General features: G+C 41.5%; 1 protein-coding gene across 2 annotated transcripts in view; it reads left to right on the top strand.

Moving 5' to 3' along the window:
- Nucleotides 1-19,337, top strand: part of FRMPD1 (FERM and PDZ domain containing 1) — a 290,187-nt gene that overhangs the window by 233,600 nt on the left and 37,250 nt on the right. For both annotated transcript variants that reach the window (XM_077251419.1, XM_077251428.1), the window contains exons 6-8: nt 5,791-5,895; nt 13,611-13,706; nt 17,219-17,344. In XM_077251419.1, the coding sequence (XP_077107534.1) occupies nt 5,791-5,895; nt 13,611-13,706; nt 17,219-17,344 (327 nt within the window). The remainder of the gene's footprint in view (nt 1-5,790; nt 5,896-13,610; nt 13,707-17,218; nt 17,345-19,337) is intronic.

Below are 19,337 nucleotides of genomic sequence, written 5' to 3'. Positions count from 1 at the left end.
CGTCACGGGAGGCTGGACACGCGCCCATTTTAAAATGAGCGCGTCCAGCCTCCCGGCTTGTGATTGGTTGACCGCGGCGCAACCAATCACAAGCCGTGACGTCACGGGAGGCTGGACACGCGCCCATTTTAAAATGAGCGCGTCCAGCCTCCCGGCTTGTGATTGGTTGACCGCGGCGCAACCAATCACAAGCCGTGACGTCACGGGAGGCTGGACACGCGCCCATTTTAAAATGAGCGCGTCCAGCCTCCCGGCTTGTGATTGGTTGACCGCGGCGCAACCAATCACAAGCCGTGACGTCACGGGAGGCTGGACACGCGCCCATTTTAAAATGAGCGCGTCCAGCCTCCTGTGACGTCACGGCTTGTGATTGGTCAGGGCGGCCATATTGCCGGGACGCGGACCAATCACAGCAAGCCGTGACGTAATTTCGTCACGGCTTGCTGTGATTGGTCCGCGTCCCGGCAACATGGCCGACCTGACCAATCACAAGCCGGGAATTCACGTAACCAAGTAATAGCGCGAATTTTAAACAAACAACGCTGCCGGTTCCCTCGCTGAAGTCCCGGCTGCGTCGGACAGGTGAGTATAGCGATATTTTTTATTTTAATTCTTTCTTTTACACATTTATATGGTTCCCAGGGCCTGAAGGAGAGTTTCCTCTCCTTCAGACCCTGGGAACCATCAGGAATACCGTCCGATACTTGAGTCCCATTGACTTGTATTGGTATCGGGTATCGGTATCGGATTGGATCCGATATTTTGCCGGTATCGGCCGATACTTTCCGATACCGATACTTTCAAGTATCGGACGGTATCGCTCAACACTAGTTACAAGGAGAAAGACGATGATCCCCTGTTCAAAGTAGCATAAATTATTATTATTTATTGTTATAGCGCCATTTATTCCATGGCACTTTACATGTGAGGAGAGGTATACATAATAAAAACAAGTACAATAATCTTAAACAATACAAGTCATAACTGGTACAGGAGGAGAGAGGACCCTGCCTGCGAAGGCTCACAATCTACAAATATGAGTTGTTCTGAAGAGAGGGGGAGTTAGAAATTTAGAAGAATACAAATGACATAGTGTGAATGGTGGGAGATCAATGATGGAGCAGAGTACCTGTATAGCCATCAATGCATGGTAATGGGTATTGAGTGCTGTGGACATAAAACAAGTAGTTAGAAGGTATATCAGTTTGGGGATTTTGTGAGATAGCATAGGGCATGGCTGGTGTACCTAGGAATAGTAGTTGCGGCTGTGTTTTTCAATAACAGCATTATGGTGAAGAGGAAAGTGACAGCAATGATGAAGATTTTGAAATTGAAGACGTCTCATTTCGTAAGGGATTTTGACCTGTCTGAGTTGAACCATTTGGCACAAGATTTTTGACTACCAAAATAGGCTTCGGACCTTCTATCATCAAGACTGCATGAAAAAAAACTTGAAAAAGGAACAAAGGTATTCTACTTTCAATCCAGAGAATGTGCATTGTTGCAATACTTTAGAAGTGAAAGTGGCTTTACAGTGGGGTCAATAAGTATTTGATCCTTTGCTGATTTTTTAAGTTTGCCCACTGATAGACATGAACGGCTAAAATTTTAAGGGTAGGGTAAATTTAACATTGAGAGATAGAATGTCAAAAATAAAATCCAGAAAATTACATTGTAAAAACTATATAATTTTATATGCATTTTACAGTGAGAAATAATGATTTGATCCCCTACCAACCAGTAAGAGTTCTGGCTCCTACAGACCAGTTAGATGCTCCTAATCAATTCGTTACCTGCATTAAAGGCAGCTGTCTTACATAGTCACCTTTATAAAAGACTCCTGTCCACAGACTCAATTAATCAGTCAGACTCTAACCTCTACAACATGGGCAAGATCAAACAGGTTTATTAGGATGTCAGGGACAATGGGCTACAAAACCATTAGTAAGATACTGGGTGAGAAGGAGACAACTGTTGGTGCAATAGTAAGAAAATAGAAGAAATACAAAATTACTGTCATTCGACATCAATCTGGGGCACCATGCAAAATCTCAGCTCATGGTGTATCCTTGATCATGAGGAAGGTTAGAGATCAGCCTAAGACTGCACGGGGGAACTTGTTGATGATCTCAAGGCAGCTGGGACCATAGTCACCAAGAAAACCATTGGTAACACATTGCACCGTAAAGGTTTAAAATCCTGCAGTGCCCGCAATGTTCCCCTTGCTTAAGAATTCACACTTGCAAGCCTGTCTAAAGCTTGCCAATGAAAATCAGTATGATTCTGTGAGTGATTGGGAGAAGGTGATGTGGTCAGATGAGACAAAAAATGCTGTCTTTGGCATTAACTCAACTAGCCGTGTTTGGAGAAAGAGAAATGCTGCCTATGACCCAAAGAACACCGTCCCCACTGTCAAGCATGGAGGTGGAAACATTATGTTTTGGGGGTGTTTCTTTACTAAGGGCACAGGACTACTTCACTGCATCAATGGGAGAATGGATGGAGCCATGCAAATTAATATCCTGAGTGACAACCTCCTTCCCTCCACCAGGACATTAAAAATGGGTCGTGGCTGGGTCTTCCAGCAAAGCAATGTCCCAAAACATACAGCCAAGGCAACAAAGGAGTGGCTCAAAAAGAAGCGCTTTAAGGTTTTGAAGTGGCCTAATCAGTTTCCAGACCTTAATCCCGTAGAAAACTTATGGAGGGAGTTTAAGCTCCGAGTTGCCAAGCAACAGCCTCAAAATCTTAATGATTTAGAGATGATCTGCAAAGAGAAGTGGACCAAAATTCCTCCTGACGTGTGCAAACCTCATCATCAACTGCAAAAAAAGTCTGACTGTTGTGCTTGCCAACAAGGGTTTTGCCACCAAGTATTAAATCTTGTTTGACAGAGGGATCAAATACTTATTTCTCATTGCAAAATGCAAATAAATGTATATAATTTATACAATGTGATTTTCTGGATTTTATTTTTGATATTCTATCTCTCAATGTTATAATTAACCTACCTTTAAAATTATAGACTGTTCATGTCTTTGTCAGTGGGCAAACTTCCAAAATTAGCACGGGATCAAATACTTATTTCCCCCACTGAAAGTATTACTAAATCAGACATGGTTTAATTGAGGAATTGGGATTTCCACTCTATAACTCAAATGAATGGCAACTGTTCATCAATAACCTCAAAGTAGAGCTAAAAGTGTGTCCTACATGACAACTTAATTAATTGGCTATTCAGTTTCTCTTTGTGAAGAATACAGAGACATAAAGAGAGTCATTGGGTTGTTGAGTTGTTGCAATATCACAAACACAATTGGATCATCTTCGTTGACCTTAAAATGGTATGCTTACTTCTTGGTTAGCAATGTGGACAGATCAAGTATCATTGCTTTCTTTGGATGGCAGAGCTTGCGAGATGCATATGGTGGAGAGGAATTGGCCTCCAAGATCTGACCTCAAACCTGGTGATCCAAACATGCTATATGAGTCACTTGTTGACATAAAGAACATTATATTCTCACCTCTGCACATTAAACAGGGGCTCATTAAACAATTAGTTAAAGCTTTGCCAACTAAAGGAGACTGTTTACCTAATTTTGGCATTTGGTGTTTGATGGTCCACAGATTTGGCAGGTGTCACAAAACAGCTGCCGGGTGATCCAGGACCAGGGGCTTCTTCCCTGTCCCTAACACTAGAGGGCGCCCTAGCTCGCCTTACTCCCCAGGATACTTCTGAAGGTGAAGAAGTCAGGGCCTCCGCCCTTTGCCTTATCTCCTGAGTTAGCCCCCTGTTGTGAATTTGGTTTCTGGGCTCCCCCGGTGGTTTCTGGTGGTACTGCACTTATGTGCTTCATCTCCTCTGTTCACCTGTTTCCATCAGGATGTGGGAGTTGTCTATTTAGCCTTGCTCCTCAGTCATTTCTATGCCGGCCAACAATGTTACCAGAAGCCTTTCTGTTGCATGTTCCTGCTCCTAGACTACTATCAGCTAAGTTGGACTTGTAGTCCTAAGTTTGTTTTGCATTTTTGTTCCAGTTCTCTGTGTTTGAATATTTTCTGAGGCTGGAAGCTCTTGTGAGCTGAAATTGCCACTCTGGTGTCATGAGTTGATATTAGAGTCTTAAAGTAATTTCAGGATGGTGTTTTGAAAGGGTTTTCAGCTGACTGTGTAGTTCCCTTTTCTGTCTTCCTACTATCTAGTAAGCGGACCTCAATTTGCTAAACCTATCTTCATACTTCGTATGTCAATTTCCTCTAAAATCACCGACATTATATGTGGGGGCTACTGTCTGCCTTTTGGGGAAAATTTCTCTAGAGGTAAGCCAGGTCTGTATTTTCCTCTGCTAGGGTCAGTCAGTTCTCCGGCTGGCGCTGGGCATCTAGGGATAAAACGTAGGCACGCTACCCGGCCACTGTTAGTTGTGCGGTAGGTTTAGCTCACAGTCAGCTCGAGTTCCCATCTTCCAAGAGCAAGTCCTTTTGTATGCTTTACTACGGTCTCTTGCCATTGAGAACCATGACAGCCCCCAATCTGTTCTCTTCCCCCACCCAAGGAAGAGGGGTGCTACTGTGCACCGTAGTACACCAACCCAACAAACAAGGCAATACAAACAAGGGTTAATAGAAAACTCCAGGCATACAAAATATTCACTCACATGACAGAGGAGTGCACCGGCGTGTGAAGGTAGGGGAATAAACCAAAATAGAGAAGGATAAGAAATTACCACACATACAAACCAAGCAACAGTCACTAATAACTCCTCCAACTCTCCTTCTCATACGAACTCCTCTTCCTCTGTTAGCCACGTAGCAATAAAGCTAACTCTGACAAGGATTAGTAACAGAGCACAGATTATAAAGGTAAAAGGAGTGGCTAACCGAGCACAGCTGTGAGCACAGGAATTTCCAACATGGCCAATTAACCCCTGTTCTGCCAGAAGAAATAAACACATTTAAAATGAAGGAAAAGTGTTACTTCTCAGCACCGGAGTAGGAGGAATCACACTGCGGTCTTCTGGCTCCACACTGTTGCTGTAACCCCGTAACAGCAGGTCAGCAAAGATGAAAATTTCATTGGGGTAATGGCCGAACTGCAAAAGAATGTTTGGTTATCATTCAAAGACCTTGTCAAAGACCTTCTTGAAAATGCATGAGCAAACAAAAAATTGTCACACCAAAATTGTCCAGAAACTGTTGGAGAGCTACAAAATGCTTGGTTGCAAGATGAGCATTAAGGTGCATTTTTTGCATAGCCATCTTTCTAACTTCCCTGAAAACCTTGGTGCAGTCAGTGATGAGCAAGGTGAATGATCCCAAAAAAGATTTGTAGGTCATTGAGGCATGGTATTAGAGTAGATGGAATCTACATATGATGGCTGATTATTGTTGGAGCATCAGGCAAGATTGTCCACAAATTGAACAGTCCATGAGAAGCTATAAACGTAAATACCTTAACTACTACCTAACTTTACTACTTGCAAACAATTTTGCTTAACGTAACAACATATCCTGTGTATGAACAAAATATCTTTAAAAAAATATTACATTCAGGTTATTTTTTACATTATTTCCCAGTGTATGTACATTTTGTATGGTTTTGGAGACAAAGGGAGGGTATCCTGTAGCTTAAAACTTAAAAAATTGGCGTGATAGAGAAAAACTGGAGTCATTTTTGGATTCAGAAGCCAAAAGTTAGTAAGAAGCAAATGTCAAGTCTAGCTCAACAAAAATTGTGTTCCCCAATGTTGCCTATGCATTTATCAGTAATAATTCATTTTCTTACTGCAGAGTCCAAAATCATCCTTCCTCACAGCGGAGAAGAGGGCCAGATTAAAAAGAAATCCAGTGAAAGTAAGGTTTGCTGAAGAAGTGATTGTGAATGGCCACACTCAGGTTAGTAACTTCTCATCTGAATATTTACAGCTTCGTATATGTGTAGACTCTTAGATAATATTCATATGTAGCTGATCAGTTACAAAAATTTCTGCACAAAAATCTGATATCTGTGAATATAAAGCTTAAGATATTTAGCTAGCACAAATGGTCTCAGTTCAGGACTAAAAGAGAAATGTGTCGTTGTAGACTACAATGCACTGATTTTTATTTGCAAAACTAAAATCTAGAAGTGTATTAGAATGTTAAAAAAAAGCTAAATAAAACGTTGCACATCTAGGATCCCAAGTTTGGTAATTATATTCACCCCAACACTTTGGCATGCTAATATTAAAATTAAAGGGAACTTGACATCTGATCCGCAGTCAGAATGTATCAGACACTGGCTGTTTCAGAGAATAGCATACTTTAAAGCACTGGAGACCGAGCAGTACAGGAAACTAGTCAAACACGCGGGTTTCCAACCGGTTCTTCCAGCCCTCTGGCCTCAAGTGACAGGTCTTGACTTGTATACATGTATAGAGATAGATTTGTCACTCCAGAGGAGTGAGCAAGGAGAAGCCACTGAGGACCTGTCTGTATGACTAGTCTCCCATGCAGCTTGATGCCCAGTGGCTTTTAACACCTTCTTTATCAAGATTGTAATTACCTTCCTTTTCAATTTAGACGAGTGTCACTTTATGAGGTAATAACTCAATATATCCCGGTGATTCTGAGAATGTTTTTTCCTGACATGTTGTACTTCATATTAATGGTAAATTTTGGTCTGAAAGATTTCGTGTTTACTTATAAAATATTGAATATTTTAAAATATCACAATTTTCAAACTTTTAAATTTTAGGCCCTTAAACCAGATAGTTATAACACACAAAATAGTTAATAGATAACATTTACCATGTCTACGTTACATCAGCTGTCATGGCAGTAACTCACTTGCCTCCACAGCACCGCCCTACTCACCGTTGTCACCACGCGGCTTCTCGAGTCAGGCCAGCTTGCTGAGTTGTACCTCTTGCAGCACTTCTTAGCACTGCTGCAACTGAAGACATCTCTATTTGACTTTAGGATGTGTGGCCGGTCTCTGCAGGAATTTAACCCTGCTGTGTCCTGCAGAGGTTAGGTTCCCTTGCCAATCTCGTACCTTCAAGCTCTTTATTAGGCAGCTCCTCACACCACTCCTTGTTCCTTGCTCACAATCTCTTGCTATGACTTCTCTGCTCCTGGCCTTAGCTACATTTACTAAAACTGTGCTGCCTGCCCGTACCCTGGACAGTCTGACTACGGCTCTGTCTCACCCTCCTGCACATCGTACTCACGCCTCTGACCCTACGGTCAGCTACTGCAGTCCCAGGGACTGCCCTGGAGTAGTAATTGGTGTCGACCGGCAGCCCAGGCTATCTTCATCACTAGAGGCTCTACTGAAGACCCGGTAGACACCTAATCACACTCCTCCAGGGTAAGCTTGGCCTGTGGCTCAGTGGGTCCATATTCACCTCTGTTGCACAGTCACTGTGTACCAACGTTAGAGTATTATTTTTGAAACATTATTTTTTGTTGGCAAGTTAGAAGGGTTATAAGTTTATCAGCAATTTTTAATTTTTCCAACAAAATTTACAAAACCAATTTTTTTAGGGGCTACATTACATGTGAAGTGACTTTGACGTGCCTACGTGACAGAAAATACCCATAAGTGACACTATTTTAAAACTGCACTCCTCAAGGTGCATAAAACCACATTCAAGAAGTGTGTTAACCATTTTAAGTGCTTCAAAGAAATGAAAGCAATGTGGAAGGAAAAAATGAAAATTGAAATTTTTCCCAACAAAATATTGTTTAAACCCCAAATATTGCATTTTTACAACGGTAATCGGAGAAAGTGGACCTTACAATTTGTTGTGCAATTTCTCCTGAGTACACCAATAACCCATATGTGGTGGAAACCTCTGTTTGGGTGCACGGCAAGACTCGGAAGGGAAGGAGCCCCATTTGACTTTTAGAGAGCAAAATTGATTAAGTAAATAGTGGACGCCATGTCACATGTGCAGAGCCCCTGATATGCTTAAACAGTGGAAACCTCCCACAAATTACTCTTTTTTTTGTAACTTAACCCCTCAAGGAATTTATCTAGATGTGTGATGCGCACCTTGAACCCTCAAGAATTTTATAACGTTGAGTTGTGAAAAAGAAAAAATACATTTTTCCCACAAAAATGTTGCTTTAACCCACAATTTTTCATTTTCCAAGGGTACAATTGGTTGTGTGATTTCTCCTGAGTACACCGATACCCTATATGTGGGGGTAAACTACAGTTTGCACAGTAGAGAAGGAGTTCTGTTTGAACTTTGTAGCGCCATTTTGGCTTGAATAGATAGCGGACGCCATGTCGCATTTGATGAGCCCCTGACATGCCAAAACAGCAGAAACCCTCACAAGAGACCCCATTTTGGAAACTACACTTCTCAAGGAATTCATCTAGGGGTGTAGTGAGCATTTCTATCCTTCAGGTGATTCACAAAGTTGTATAACATTGAGCTGAGTAAATGAAAAATTACCATTTTTTTCTACTAAAATGTTGCTTTGGTCCCAAGTTTTTAATTTCAAAAGCAGTAAAAAGAGAAAGCGAACAGTAGAATTTGTTATGCCATTTCTCCTGAGTATGACAATACTCCACATGTGGTCTAAAACTACATTTGAGGCACAGTGCAAAGCGCTGAAGGGTAGGAGCGCCATATTGGAATTGTATTCGATTGGGTGGTAAATATAATTACATTTTTACTTGGGATTTGGGTGCACAGATTTTACTGGATTTTTTTGGGGGGAAGCCGTGCCACTTTTTCAGAGCCTTTGTGATACCAGTAATGTGCAAGCCTGTTATATTTCCATTAGCAAATGATGGACCTGAGTGGGGACTTTTTTATGGGTTGGGTTGAATCTTTTATTGATAGCATTTTGTTGTACAGAGCATTTAGGATCAGTTCACATTTATCCTGTGCTCTATGCTGAGCATGTATATCAGCATTTCCATCAACATCTCCAAAATACTTGATTCAGATGAAACCTCTGATGGATCCATTAACTAGAATGGAGCAGCAGAGTTACTCTGGACTCTGTCTACCCTCTGTTCAGTGGTGTCTGTCTTTTCAAAGATGCACAAAACTTTGGTTAACTGCACTTTTGTGCATGCTTAAAAAGATGCTTAAAAGGAAAAGATAACGCTGGATTACAGGCCAGACGGGAGTTCAACATAACTCCATCTGCCTCATTACAGTGAATTTTCCCTCTTGAATTTTGTCTGAATCACATTTTTCAGTGATTTACACGGAAAATGCTCAGCGTAGAGCACAGGACAAAAGAACCTGAAGACCTACCTCTTCCGACAAGCCTACGACTTGAAGTAACCACCAATCGACCAAACCGCTGCACGACCAGCTCTACCCTCACCTATTGTATCCTCACCCATCCCTTGTAGATTGTGAGCCTTCGCGGGCAGGGTCCTCTCTCCTCCTGTACCAGTCATGACTTGTATTATTTAAGATTATTGTACTTGTTTTTATTATGTATACCCCTCCTTACATGTAAAGCGCCATGGAATAAATGGCGCTATAATAATAAATAATAATAATAATAATAAATGTGAGCAGAGCTTTTCTGCGATCTTTTGGAGGCAGAAAGGAAAAAATCAATAGCAGGCCAAGAATTTGTTTTATTTATTTTTTACGCCATTCACTGTGTTGTATAAGTGATAAGATAGCTTTCTTCTTCGGGTCAGAACGAATACAGGGATACCACTTTTTTTACATTTTTTTATGTTTTGCTGCTTTTACACAATAAAAACAATCTTCTAGAAAAAAAAAATGGTTTTGCTATTCTACCAGCTATAATTTTTTTATTTTTCAGCTGCTGAAGCTGTATGGTAGCTTGTTTTTTGAATGACAAGTTGACGTTTTGAATTTTACCATTTCTATTTACATACGACTTTTTGATCGCGTGTTAATCTACTTTTGTGTCGGATGTATGAAGAAAAATGTAGCTTTTTAAATGTTTTTTATATGGTGCTCCCTGTAGAGGTTAAATAGTCTGACAGTGATACCAAATATGAGTACTTTTTTGGTTTATTTTTGTTTTTATACAAATAAACATATTTAATGGCATAAAGTTTTTTTTCAATATTTTTTGTTCATTATTTCATGTTTTTATACATATTTTTACAGTTTGTTTTTCTTTACTTTTTTTTAACTTTTTTGCTTAGTTCCTCTCTGGAGCTCAACGTTTATTACTCTGATCACTTGTATAATCCATTGCAATGGTCTAAAAAGAGTTCTGCCAGTGTAACACTGACAGCATTGTTACACTGGCAGAACGCTTTTTAGACCATGCTCCTGGCATGATCTAACGGGCTACGGTAGCTAACAGTCTAGGTGGTCATTATTTTACCTACTGCTGTAATGGCAACCATCGTGCCCCTGCTATGACATCGCAAAAGTGACAATTGGGTGGGACCCCAGTGGTGACATCATCACCTGCTTTTTCTCACGGTCCAGAGGTCACCTCAGTTCAGCCCGGCCATGATGATGTCACCGCTGGAGAATGATGCTGCACTCTCTGCACTCATTCCAGCAGGGGTTTTCAGCCGGGATGGTTGCATCTTGGCACCGTCCTGGTTGAAAACTATTTAGCCCCCAGACTTGAATTACAACGTGGGACACACCGATGGACAGGTATGGTATATTGTTGGTTTATTATTTTATTTTTATCACAGGAGATCGAGGGCGTCGGGGAATTAGGTGTTGAAGTAAGTATGGTTTAATTTAGAACATTAAAGGAGTCTGTGTAATTTTTTCAAATAAAGGACTTTATTCTGGCGGTGTCTTTATTTAACATTACAACTATTGGATTAGTAATGGATAGGTGTCTTATAGATGCCTCTCCATTACTAAGCCGTGGGCTACAGGGCAAGTGGGAAGAGCTGGTCAAAGCGCCGGAAAAGGCGCCTCTAATAGAGACCCTTTTCTGGGCAGCTGCGGGCTGCTGTTTTTAGGCTGGGTGGGGGCATATGTCAATGGCCACTTACCAGCCTGAGAATAGCAGCCCCCAGCTGTGAGCTTTAGCAAGGCTGGTTGTCAAAAATGGAGGGGACCCAACGCCGTTTTTATAAATTATTTATTTAAATAATTAAAAAAACAGCATGGGGACCCCTCTATTCTTGTTAACCCACCTTGCAGAAGCTGACAGCTGGGGGTTGCAGCCCCCAGCTGTGAGTATTGTCTGGTTGATTCAATAAAATAGGGGGGAACCCATGTCAGGTTTTTCATTCATTTATTTCTGAACGATTGCAGCCGGCAGCTGTGGAATACGCTGATCATCCGCACCCACTGTCAATGTTATTAGCTGTTGTTCGGACTTTCATATAATGCTCATCATTCTCCTCTGCTTGCCGGCAGAGCAGGGGAGAATGATGAGGGCCAGCTTCAGCACCAGCCACCGGGGAACAGCGCTTACTGTAGCACTTTTTCCCCGGCGGCTGTCCATGCGATAATGATGCATCACACTGATGGCATCCGTGTGCTCGGACCCATTGACTTGAATGGGTCCATGTGATCCCTGCAGCTGCACAAAAATGGACATTTCTACGTGTGTGTCACTCAGACACACGGTCCATGAAAAAACATAGATATGTGCACACACCCATTCATTTGAATGGGTCTACGTGTGTCAGTGTCTCCGGTACATGTGAAAACTGTCACCACACATACCGGAGACACTGATGTGTATGGGCTTTTTACTTTATGTTTTCACTTTGTGCCAAAAAGGTTGTGTTTTGTTTTGCCATCCAGAGCAATTTATGAACTTTAATTAATGGCAGCAGTTAAGGGTAAATAAACCACAGCACAGCTTTTTAACGGTACGGAGGTTTAAGTGTATAGCGCCCCCCAGCATCGAAATTTCTCCGGGATCTTGGCTACCGGGGGGACCCCAGAGAACACGATTCTGGTTGTTTTTTACCAACCCCGGTTTTGTGATCGACATTATTAACGGTATAATGGCGACCACAAAAAGAAAAAAAAGTCAGATTTTCTATTTAATTTCTCTCTCCTCTGTTGTGATTGCACATCAGAGGAGGGAGAAATAGAGTCCCCCGATCACCCCCCCCCCCCCCCCCCGTTACTTCTGGTGTCCATGCATCCCTCCATGAAGTCACCTGGGCCACCGGCGTCTTCCGGGAGAAAATGGCAGGCGCATGCGCAGTGCGCCAAGATTTGCTGGCCGGCACCCGGCTACAATAGGAAATTTTTCCTATTGGTTCATTTTGATCACTGTGGCTAAAGTTGAGGTTAGGGTTGAGTTAAAGTGAGTTGGGCTAAAGTTAGGGTTAGGGTTTAGGTTAGGGTTAGGGCTAGGGTTAGGAATAGGGTTATGGTTACGATTAGGGTTGGGATTAGGGTTAGTGGTGTGTTAGGGCTAGGTTTGTGGTTAGGGTTATGGTTAGGGGTGTGTTGGGGTTAGGGTTGGAGTTAGAATTGGGTGGTTTCCACTGTTTAGATCCATCAGGGGGTCTCCAAATGAGCCATGTCACCACCAATGATTCCAATTTTGCATTTAAAAAGTCAAACGGTGCTCGCTCCCTTCTGAGCCCTGCCATGCACTCAAACAGTGGCTTTTCCCACATATGGGGTATCGGTGTACTCAGGAGAAATTGAACAACAAATTTTGTGGTCCATTTTCTCCTGATACCCTTGTGAAAATTAAAAAAAAAATGGTTCCAAAGAATTTATTTGTGAAAAAGTAAAGTGTTCATTTTTTCCTTCCACATTACTTTAGTTCTCTAAAAGCACCTGAAGGGTTAATTAACTTCTTGAATGTGGTCTTGCACACCTTGAGGGGTGCAGTTTTTAGAATGGTATCACTTTTGGGTATTTTCTGTTATATTGACCCCCCCAAAGTCACTTCAAATGCGATGTGGTCCCTAAAGAATGGTTTTGTAAATTTTGTTGGAAAAATGAGAAATTGCTGGTCAACTTTTAACCCTTATAACTCCCTAACAAAAAGAATGTTGTATCCAAAATTGTGCTGATGTAAAGTAGACATGTGGAAAATGTTATTTATTAAGTATTTTGTGTGACATGACTCTCTGCTTTAAGGGCATAAAAATTAAAAGTTTGAAAGTTGCAAAATTATCCAAATTTTTGCCATATTTCTGTTTTTTACATAAATAAATGCAAGTCATATGGAAGAAATTTTACCACTAACATGAAGTGCAATATGTCACAAAAAAACAGCTCAAGCAACAGTGGGATCCATTGAAGTGTTCCAGAGCTATAACCTCATAAAGTGACAGTGGTCAGAATTGTAAATATTGGCTCGGTCATTAAGCACAAAATTGGTTCTGTCACTAAGGGGTTAAACATATCCTTCCAAAGAAACTAAAACAATAAATAGGCTGTCTTTAAGCAAAACTGCCCAGCATGATTTGTTTTGTGCAATATTGGCTATGTACTGTCAAAAAACACATCTCAAAGGAATAATGTGGACCTTTAGACCTATCCATTTGCAGTTGTGTAATTTATAGTAAAGTGAATTTCCTGCTATCACATTATGTACATCAGCTTTAATCTGGTTTAATGACATAGCAGCTTCTCAGAGGAATTTAGACATATTAATGTCAAGCCATATGAATCATTCATCCTGTATGTTTCTAACATGCTGCTCTTTTTCAGGGGAATTCACTTCTGTTTATGCCTAATGTCCTTAAAGTCTACTTGGAAAATGGTCAGACAAAGGCATTTAAATTTGAGAAGAAAACAACAGTTAAGGTATACAGAGAATTTTGTAATATGTAACATCATACTGTATGTATTTCCATTTATTGTCTGGTTGATGCTGGTTTACGATCAATTGAATGGGGCCAAGTTGCACAACTGAATATAGTGCATGAACTAGGGAGGTGCTGTTTTTGAATTTATAGGGAATCTGTTGGTAGGATCAATGCTCCTAAGTCGTCTGTATGGGCATGTAGGTCATATGAAGCTGAATAAAATGATACTTTGATATTTGTGATTTGATGTCTTATTATAGAGAAATCCACATTTTTCTTATTGTGTAAATAGCAGTTAAGATCTCTAGGACGGGCAGAGATCTCCCTGAGATCTGCCTCCAGAACTTATTTTAAATACAAGGAAATGGGAGCTTTACCAGTGTAAAACATGTAATGACTGACACTTTGCTCTCATAATCACACACAGCTCTGCACTGAGCTAACACAGTACAACAAAGCTGACACAGTGCAGCAACGCTAACAAAGCACAGTGGAGCTAACACAGAACAGCAAGTAAAACAGCACAACTGAGCTAACACAGTACAACAAAGCTAACACAGTGCAGCAACGCTAACAAAGCACAGTGGAGCTAACACAGAACAGCAAGTAAAACAGCACAACTGAGCTAACACCGTACAACAAAGCTATCACAGTGCAGCAAAGCTAACACAGCACAGCAAAGGTAACAGTACTGCAGAGCTAACACAGTACAGCTGAAGTGATGTTTGTCTCATTACAAAACATTTGCAGCTATACATGTTCTCTTATAATGCTTCAGCTTCCTTCTCATGGGTAGCAAGTGTGGAGGAAGGGCAGTATAGCAGAGTATACAGTACTATGAGAGGGCATCAAAAGAAAAATGGCAACCGGCTCACCTACTCCATATAGCAGCAATGACCCTTGGTGCACAGACTGATCTTTGACAAGACATCCAACTGGGTAATCCATAAAGATTGTTCCATGTCCAAAGGGTTAAAATAATGCTTTTATTGATATAATTAAAACTTCATAATCCAAGTGGAAAAAAACAACTAGTTTTGGATGCAAGAAAGCATTCTTAATCATGGCATAAAAGTAAGAGGACAACTGTAAATGTATTTGTAATGGGACAAAGTTCACTTCCAGTGTATTGTCTTAGCTCTGCTGTACCGGGTTAGGTCTGCTGTACCATGTTAGTTCTGATCTCACTGCAGACCTCAGTGGGATTATGAGAGCTAAGTGTCAATGATTACATGTCTCACACCAGTAACTCCGCCTTTTATTTAAAATAAGCTCTGGAGGTAGATCTGTGTCCGGCCTATGGGGCTTAACAGTTTATCTAAATATTAAGAAAAACATGAACCTTTATATTTTTTTAATTTCATAGATACCCACAATGAAACAGATTGTCCATAGCTTGCCAAAAACATTGTTTTGTTTTTTTTTGTCAGAACTATATGTTTTAAAATATGTAAGTGAAGCCCTGTCAAACAAATGTATGAGTGATACAAAGGAGCAATTGTAGAAATTAATGTAAACTGGGAGGGCAGTTGGTATAAAAGTAAAAGTTGCAGCTATTATTACTGAAGCCTTAAAGTGTTTTTTTTTCCCATTTTATAAAACCCCTGTTGCCAGGCGGACATTTGTTTTAAAATAAAAAAAAAATGTGTTGTACTCACCTTTCCCGGATCCAGTGAAGACTCTCCACCTCTGCTCTCAGCGTCTGTTATTGTCTGCAGCGCTGACATCATGTCAGCAGTAGTGTTGAGCGATACCGTCCGATACTTGAAAGTATCGGTATCGGAAAGTATCGGCCGATACCGGCAAAGTATCGGATCCAATCCGATACCGATACCCGATACCAATACAAGTCAATGGGACTCAAGTATCGGACGGTATTCCTGATGGTTCCCAGGGTCTGAAGGAGAGGAAACTCTCCTTCAGGCCCTGGGAACCATATTAATGTGTAAAAGAAAGAATTAAAATAAAAAATATTGCTATACTCACCTCTCCGACGCAGCCTGCACCTTACCGAGGGAAGCGGCAAAATTCGCGCGCTTACTTGGTTACGTGAAGTCCCGGCTTGTGATTGGTCGCGGCGGCCATGTTGCCGGGACGCGGACCAATCACAGCAAGCCGTGACGTAATTTCAGGTCCTGCAGGATTTTAAAATTACGTCCCGGCGTTGTGATTGGTTGCGCCGCAGTCACATGGGCGACGCAACCAATCACAAGCCGTGACGTCACGGGAGGCTGGACACGCGCGTATTTTAAAATGCACGCTTGTCCAGCCTCCCGTGACGTCACGGCTTGTGATTGGTTGCATCGCGGTCAACCAATCACAAGCCGGGAGGCTGGACGCGCGCATTTTAAAATGCGCGCTTGTCCAGCCTCCCGTGACGTCCCGGCTTGTGATTGGTTGCATCGCGGTCAACCAATCACAAGCCGGGAGGCTGGACGCGCGCATTTTAAAATGCGCGCTTGTCCAGCCTCCCGTGACGTCCCGGCTTGTGATTGGTTGCATCGCGGTCAACCAATCACAAGCCGGGAGGCTGGACGCGCGCATTTTAAAATGCGCGCTTGTCCAGCCTCCCGTGACGTCCCGGCTTGTGATTGGTTGCATCGCGGTCAACCAATCACAAGCCGGGAGGCTGGACGCGCGCATTTTAAAATGCGCGCTTGTCCAGCCTCCCGTGACGTCCCGGCTTGTGATTGGTTGCATCGCGGTCAACCAATCACAAGCCGGGAGGCTGGACACGCGCGCATTTTAAAATGTGCGCGTGTCCAGCCTCCCGTGACGTCCCGGCTTGTGATTGGTTACGTCGCCCATGTGACCACGACGCGCCCAATCACAACGCCGGAACGTAATTTTAAAATCCTGCAAGGACCTGAAATTACGTCACGGCTTGCTGTGATTGGTCCGCGTCCCGGCAACATGGCCGCCGCGACCAATCACAAGCCGGGACTTCACGTAACCAAGTAAACGCGCGAATTTTAAACAAACAACGCTGCCGGTTCCCTCGCTGAGGTCCGGGCTGCGTCGGAGAGGTGAGTATAGCAATATTTTTTATTTTAATTCTCTCTTTTACACATTATTACATTAATGTTGTTTCGATACCCGATACCCGATACCACAAAAGTATCGGATCTCGGTATCGGAATTCCGATACAGCAAATATCGGCCGATACCCGATACTTGCAGTATCGGAATGCTCAACACTAGTCAGCAGTGCTGCAACCAATCTATGAGCTCTGCAACTTTGCACATGTAGGAAGCACGAGCAACACAGAGCCGATGAGCTCACAGACTGGTTGCCACGCTGCCGATATGACGTCAGCACTGTAGATGATAACATGTATCAAGAGCAACAATGGAAACTCAACGCTGGATCCAGGGAGGTGAGTTAAGCACAGTTTGTTTTTTTCTTTTAAACAAACCGCGCCTGGGGACAGAGGTTTTCTGAAACTGCAAAACCCATTTAAAATGGTGCACAATGGTGCAATAGTTGTGTAAAATGTTTGATCATTCCAGGACATCCTTATGACCCTTAAAGAAAAGCTATCAATCAATGTTATTGAGCACTTTGCACTAGCACTTGAGGAACAATATAGCATCTCAAAGCATTACCTACTCCATGAAGATGAACTTATAGAACAGGTGAGTGTTGTACATTTTTAAAAGAACCTGTAATAATGTAATATGTGTCTGTCACATTTTTTTCTGTGTCTCTCAGCTTTACTTTATGTAAAATTCCTTGTAGGGATATAGATTGTGAATGACATGAATTCTATGTTATGGGTGATACTTGATTGAATTTGTGTTTGAACTGTGTTCCTGAAATGATGAGTGTCATGAACAGCACACCTCCAATTTAAAAAATGACAAAAAGGAAAATGGACCTGTGCAAAAGTATGATCACCCTTGGAGATTTGTGTGCTCAGATAACTGTGACCAAGAGTTCAGACCTTAATTAGCCTGTTAGGTTATTGCTTGTTCACTCTCATCATTAGGAAAGGCCAGGTGATGCAAATTTCTCAGCTTTATAAAAACCCAGCCTCCTCTAACCTTGTGCTAAAAAACAGCAGCCATGGTTTCTTCTAAGTCACTACCTAGCACTCTGAAAATTAAAATAGTGGAGACCCACACAGCAGGAGTAGACTATAAAAAGATGGAAAAGCGTTTTCAAGTTGCCCTCTCCTCAGTTTGAAATGTAATTTAGAAATGGCAGTTAACAGGAATAGTGGAGGTCAAGATAAGGTCTGGAAGACCAAGCTAAATTTCAGTGGGAGCTGCTTGTGCGATTGCAGGAGAGAAAGATTTAGAAGACTCTGGAGGTGTGATACAATGTACTTTTCATAGACACCTGCAGAAATATGGCCTTCATGGAAGAGTGTTAAGCAATAAAGGCCCTTGTTTCTGTCTTTTACAGGGCACTTCCTCAGTATTATAAACACATCCAGCCTAGGGGATACTATTAAAAATTAACTTTTAATTAAATCCTGGCTTAAAAATTCAGCAGAGCAGCAAGAACCCAAATCCAAACCTAACATCTACTATCAAGATACCACAAACCCCAAAAAATCATTCCTATCCTTTCGTAAGAATGCTAACTAACGTATCTGATTAGTGATGCTACGACTAAATGAGTAAAGTGTCACAGTGCAGTAAAGTGAATGAAAAAGGAAGAAACATTGTGGATCTCACCCAAATGAAGTTCAGACTGTTCTCCGTGTCACGTCCGTACAGGTAGAAGCATCTCTCACTCTGCTGTGTCGTGCCCTCTGCAGTTGCTCCTGCCCTAACAAGGGATGCTTCTGCCCATATGGACGTGAACAGTCTGAGCATCCTGACTAATCCTGATTCAGGGTGCATTTACAAAAAGGAAAAACAAAACAAGAAATCAACTCCTATCTGATAAGAAAAATATTGCATCAAATGTAACTAATGAGGCATCTATTACTTATTCCACATCTTACAGCTTACAATATAATCAAGTTAAAAATATTATCCAAAAAAATCTTCCAGTCATCATCAATCAAGATAACACATTTAGAAAAATCATATCTCAGGGTTGTAGGTTTGTGGCAAAAAGAGGTTGGACCCTGGGCAACATGCTTTCGCTGGTGATTCTGGGATTGTTTTTTCATGTGCACATGGAAAGAAAAATCCAGCTCCAGGAATAAAAAGTATCAAAAATTTATTTAAAGATACTAAAATTTGGAAAACTGAAAGCATTAAACGTGCTTTTGATATTGCTGACACCAAACACAGATCGGACCTTATTAATATTAATGCCATTTCTGAAAAACAAAATATCACTAATAAAAATTCCAGTGATTAACCAGTTTTGGTATTAACCTATAGTACTTTCTTTAAATCTGTTTCTAATATTGTTCATACAAAATCTCAATATATTAAGGTACGACCATATTATGGATACAATTCTCCAGGATGGTATAAAAATAGTATCAAGACATGCTCCCACTTTGGGTAATGCTTTATCCCCCAGCTATTTAGATTCTATAAATGCCAGAAATCCATCGGGGTGGTTATCTACCAAAGGGTTTTTTAAATGCGGGTTACACCCTTACTATACTAAAAAAACTCTAATTTCTCCTGTTCTGAAAATCCGAAGAATTTTTCTATTAAG

The sequence above is a fragment of the Ranitomeya variabilis genome, chromosome 1, assembly GCF_051348905.1.
Source record: "Ranitomeya variabilis isolate aRanVar5 chromosome 1, aRanVar5.hap1, whole genome shotgun sequence".
In the NCBI taxonomy this organism is placed as follows: domain Eukaryota; kingdom Metazoa; phylum Chordata; class Amphibia; order Anura; family Dendrobatidae; genus Ranitomeya; species Ranitomeya variabilis.
Note: the sequence above shows the minus strand (reverse complement) of the source record. Positions and strands in the feature narration are given on the sequence as shown.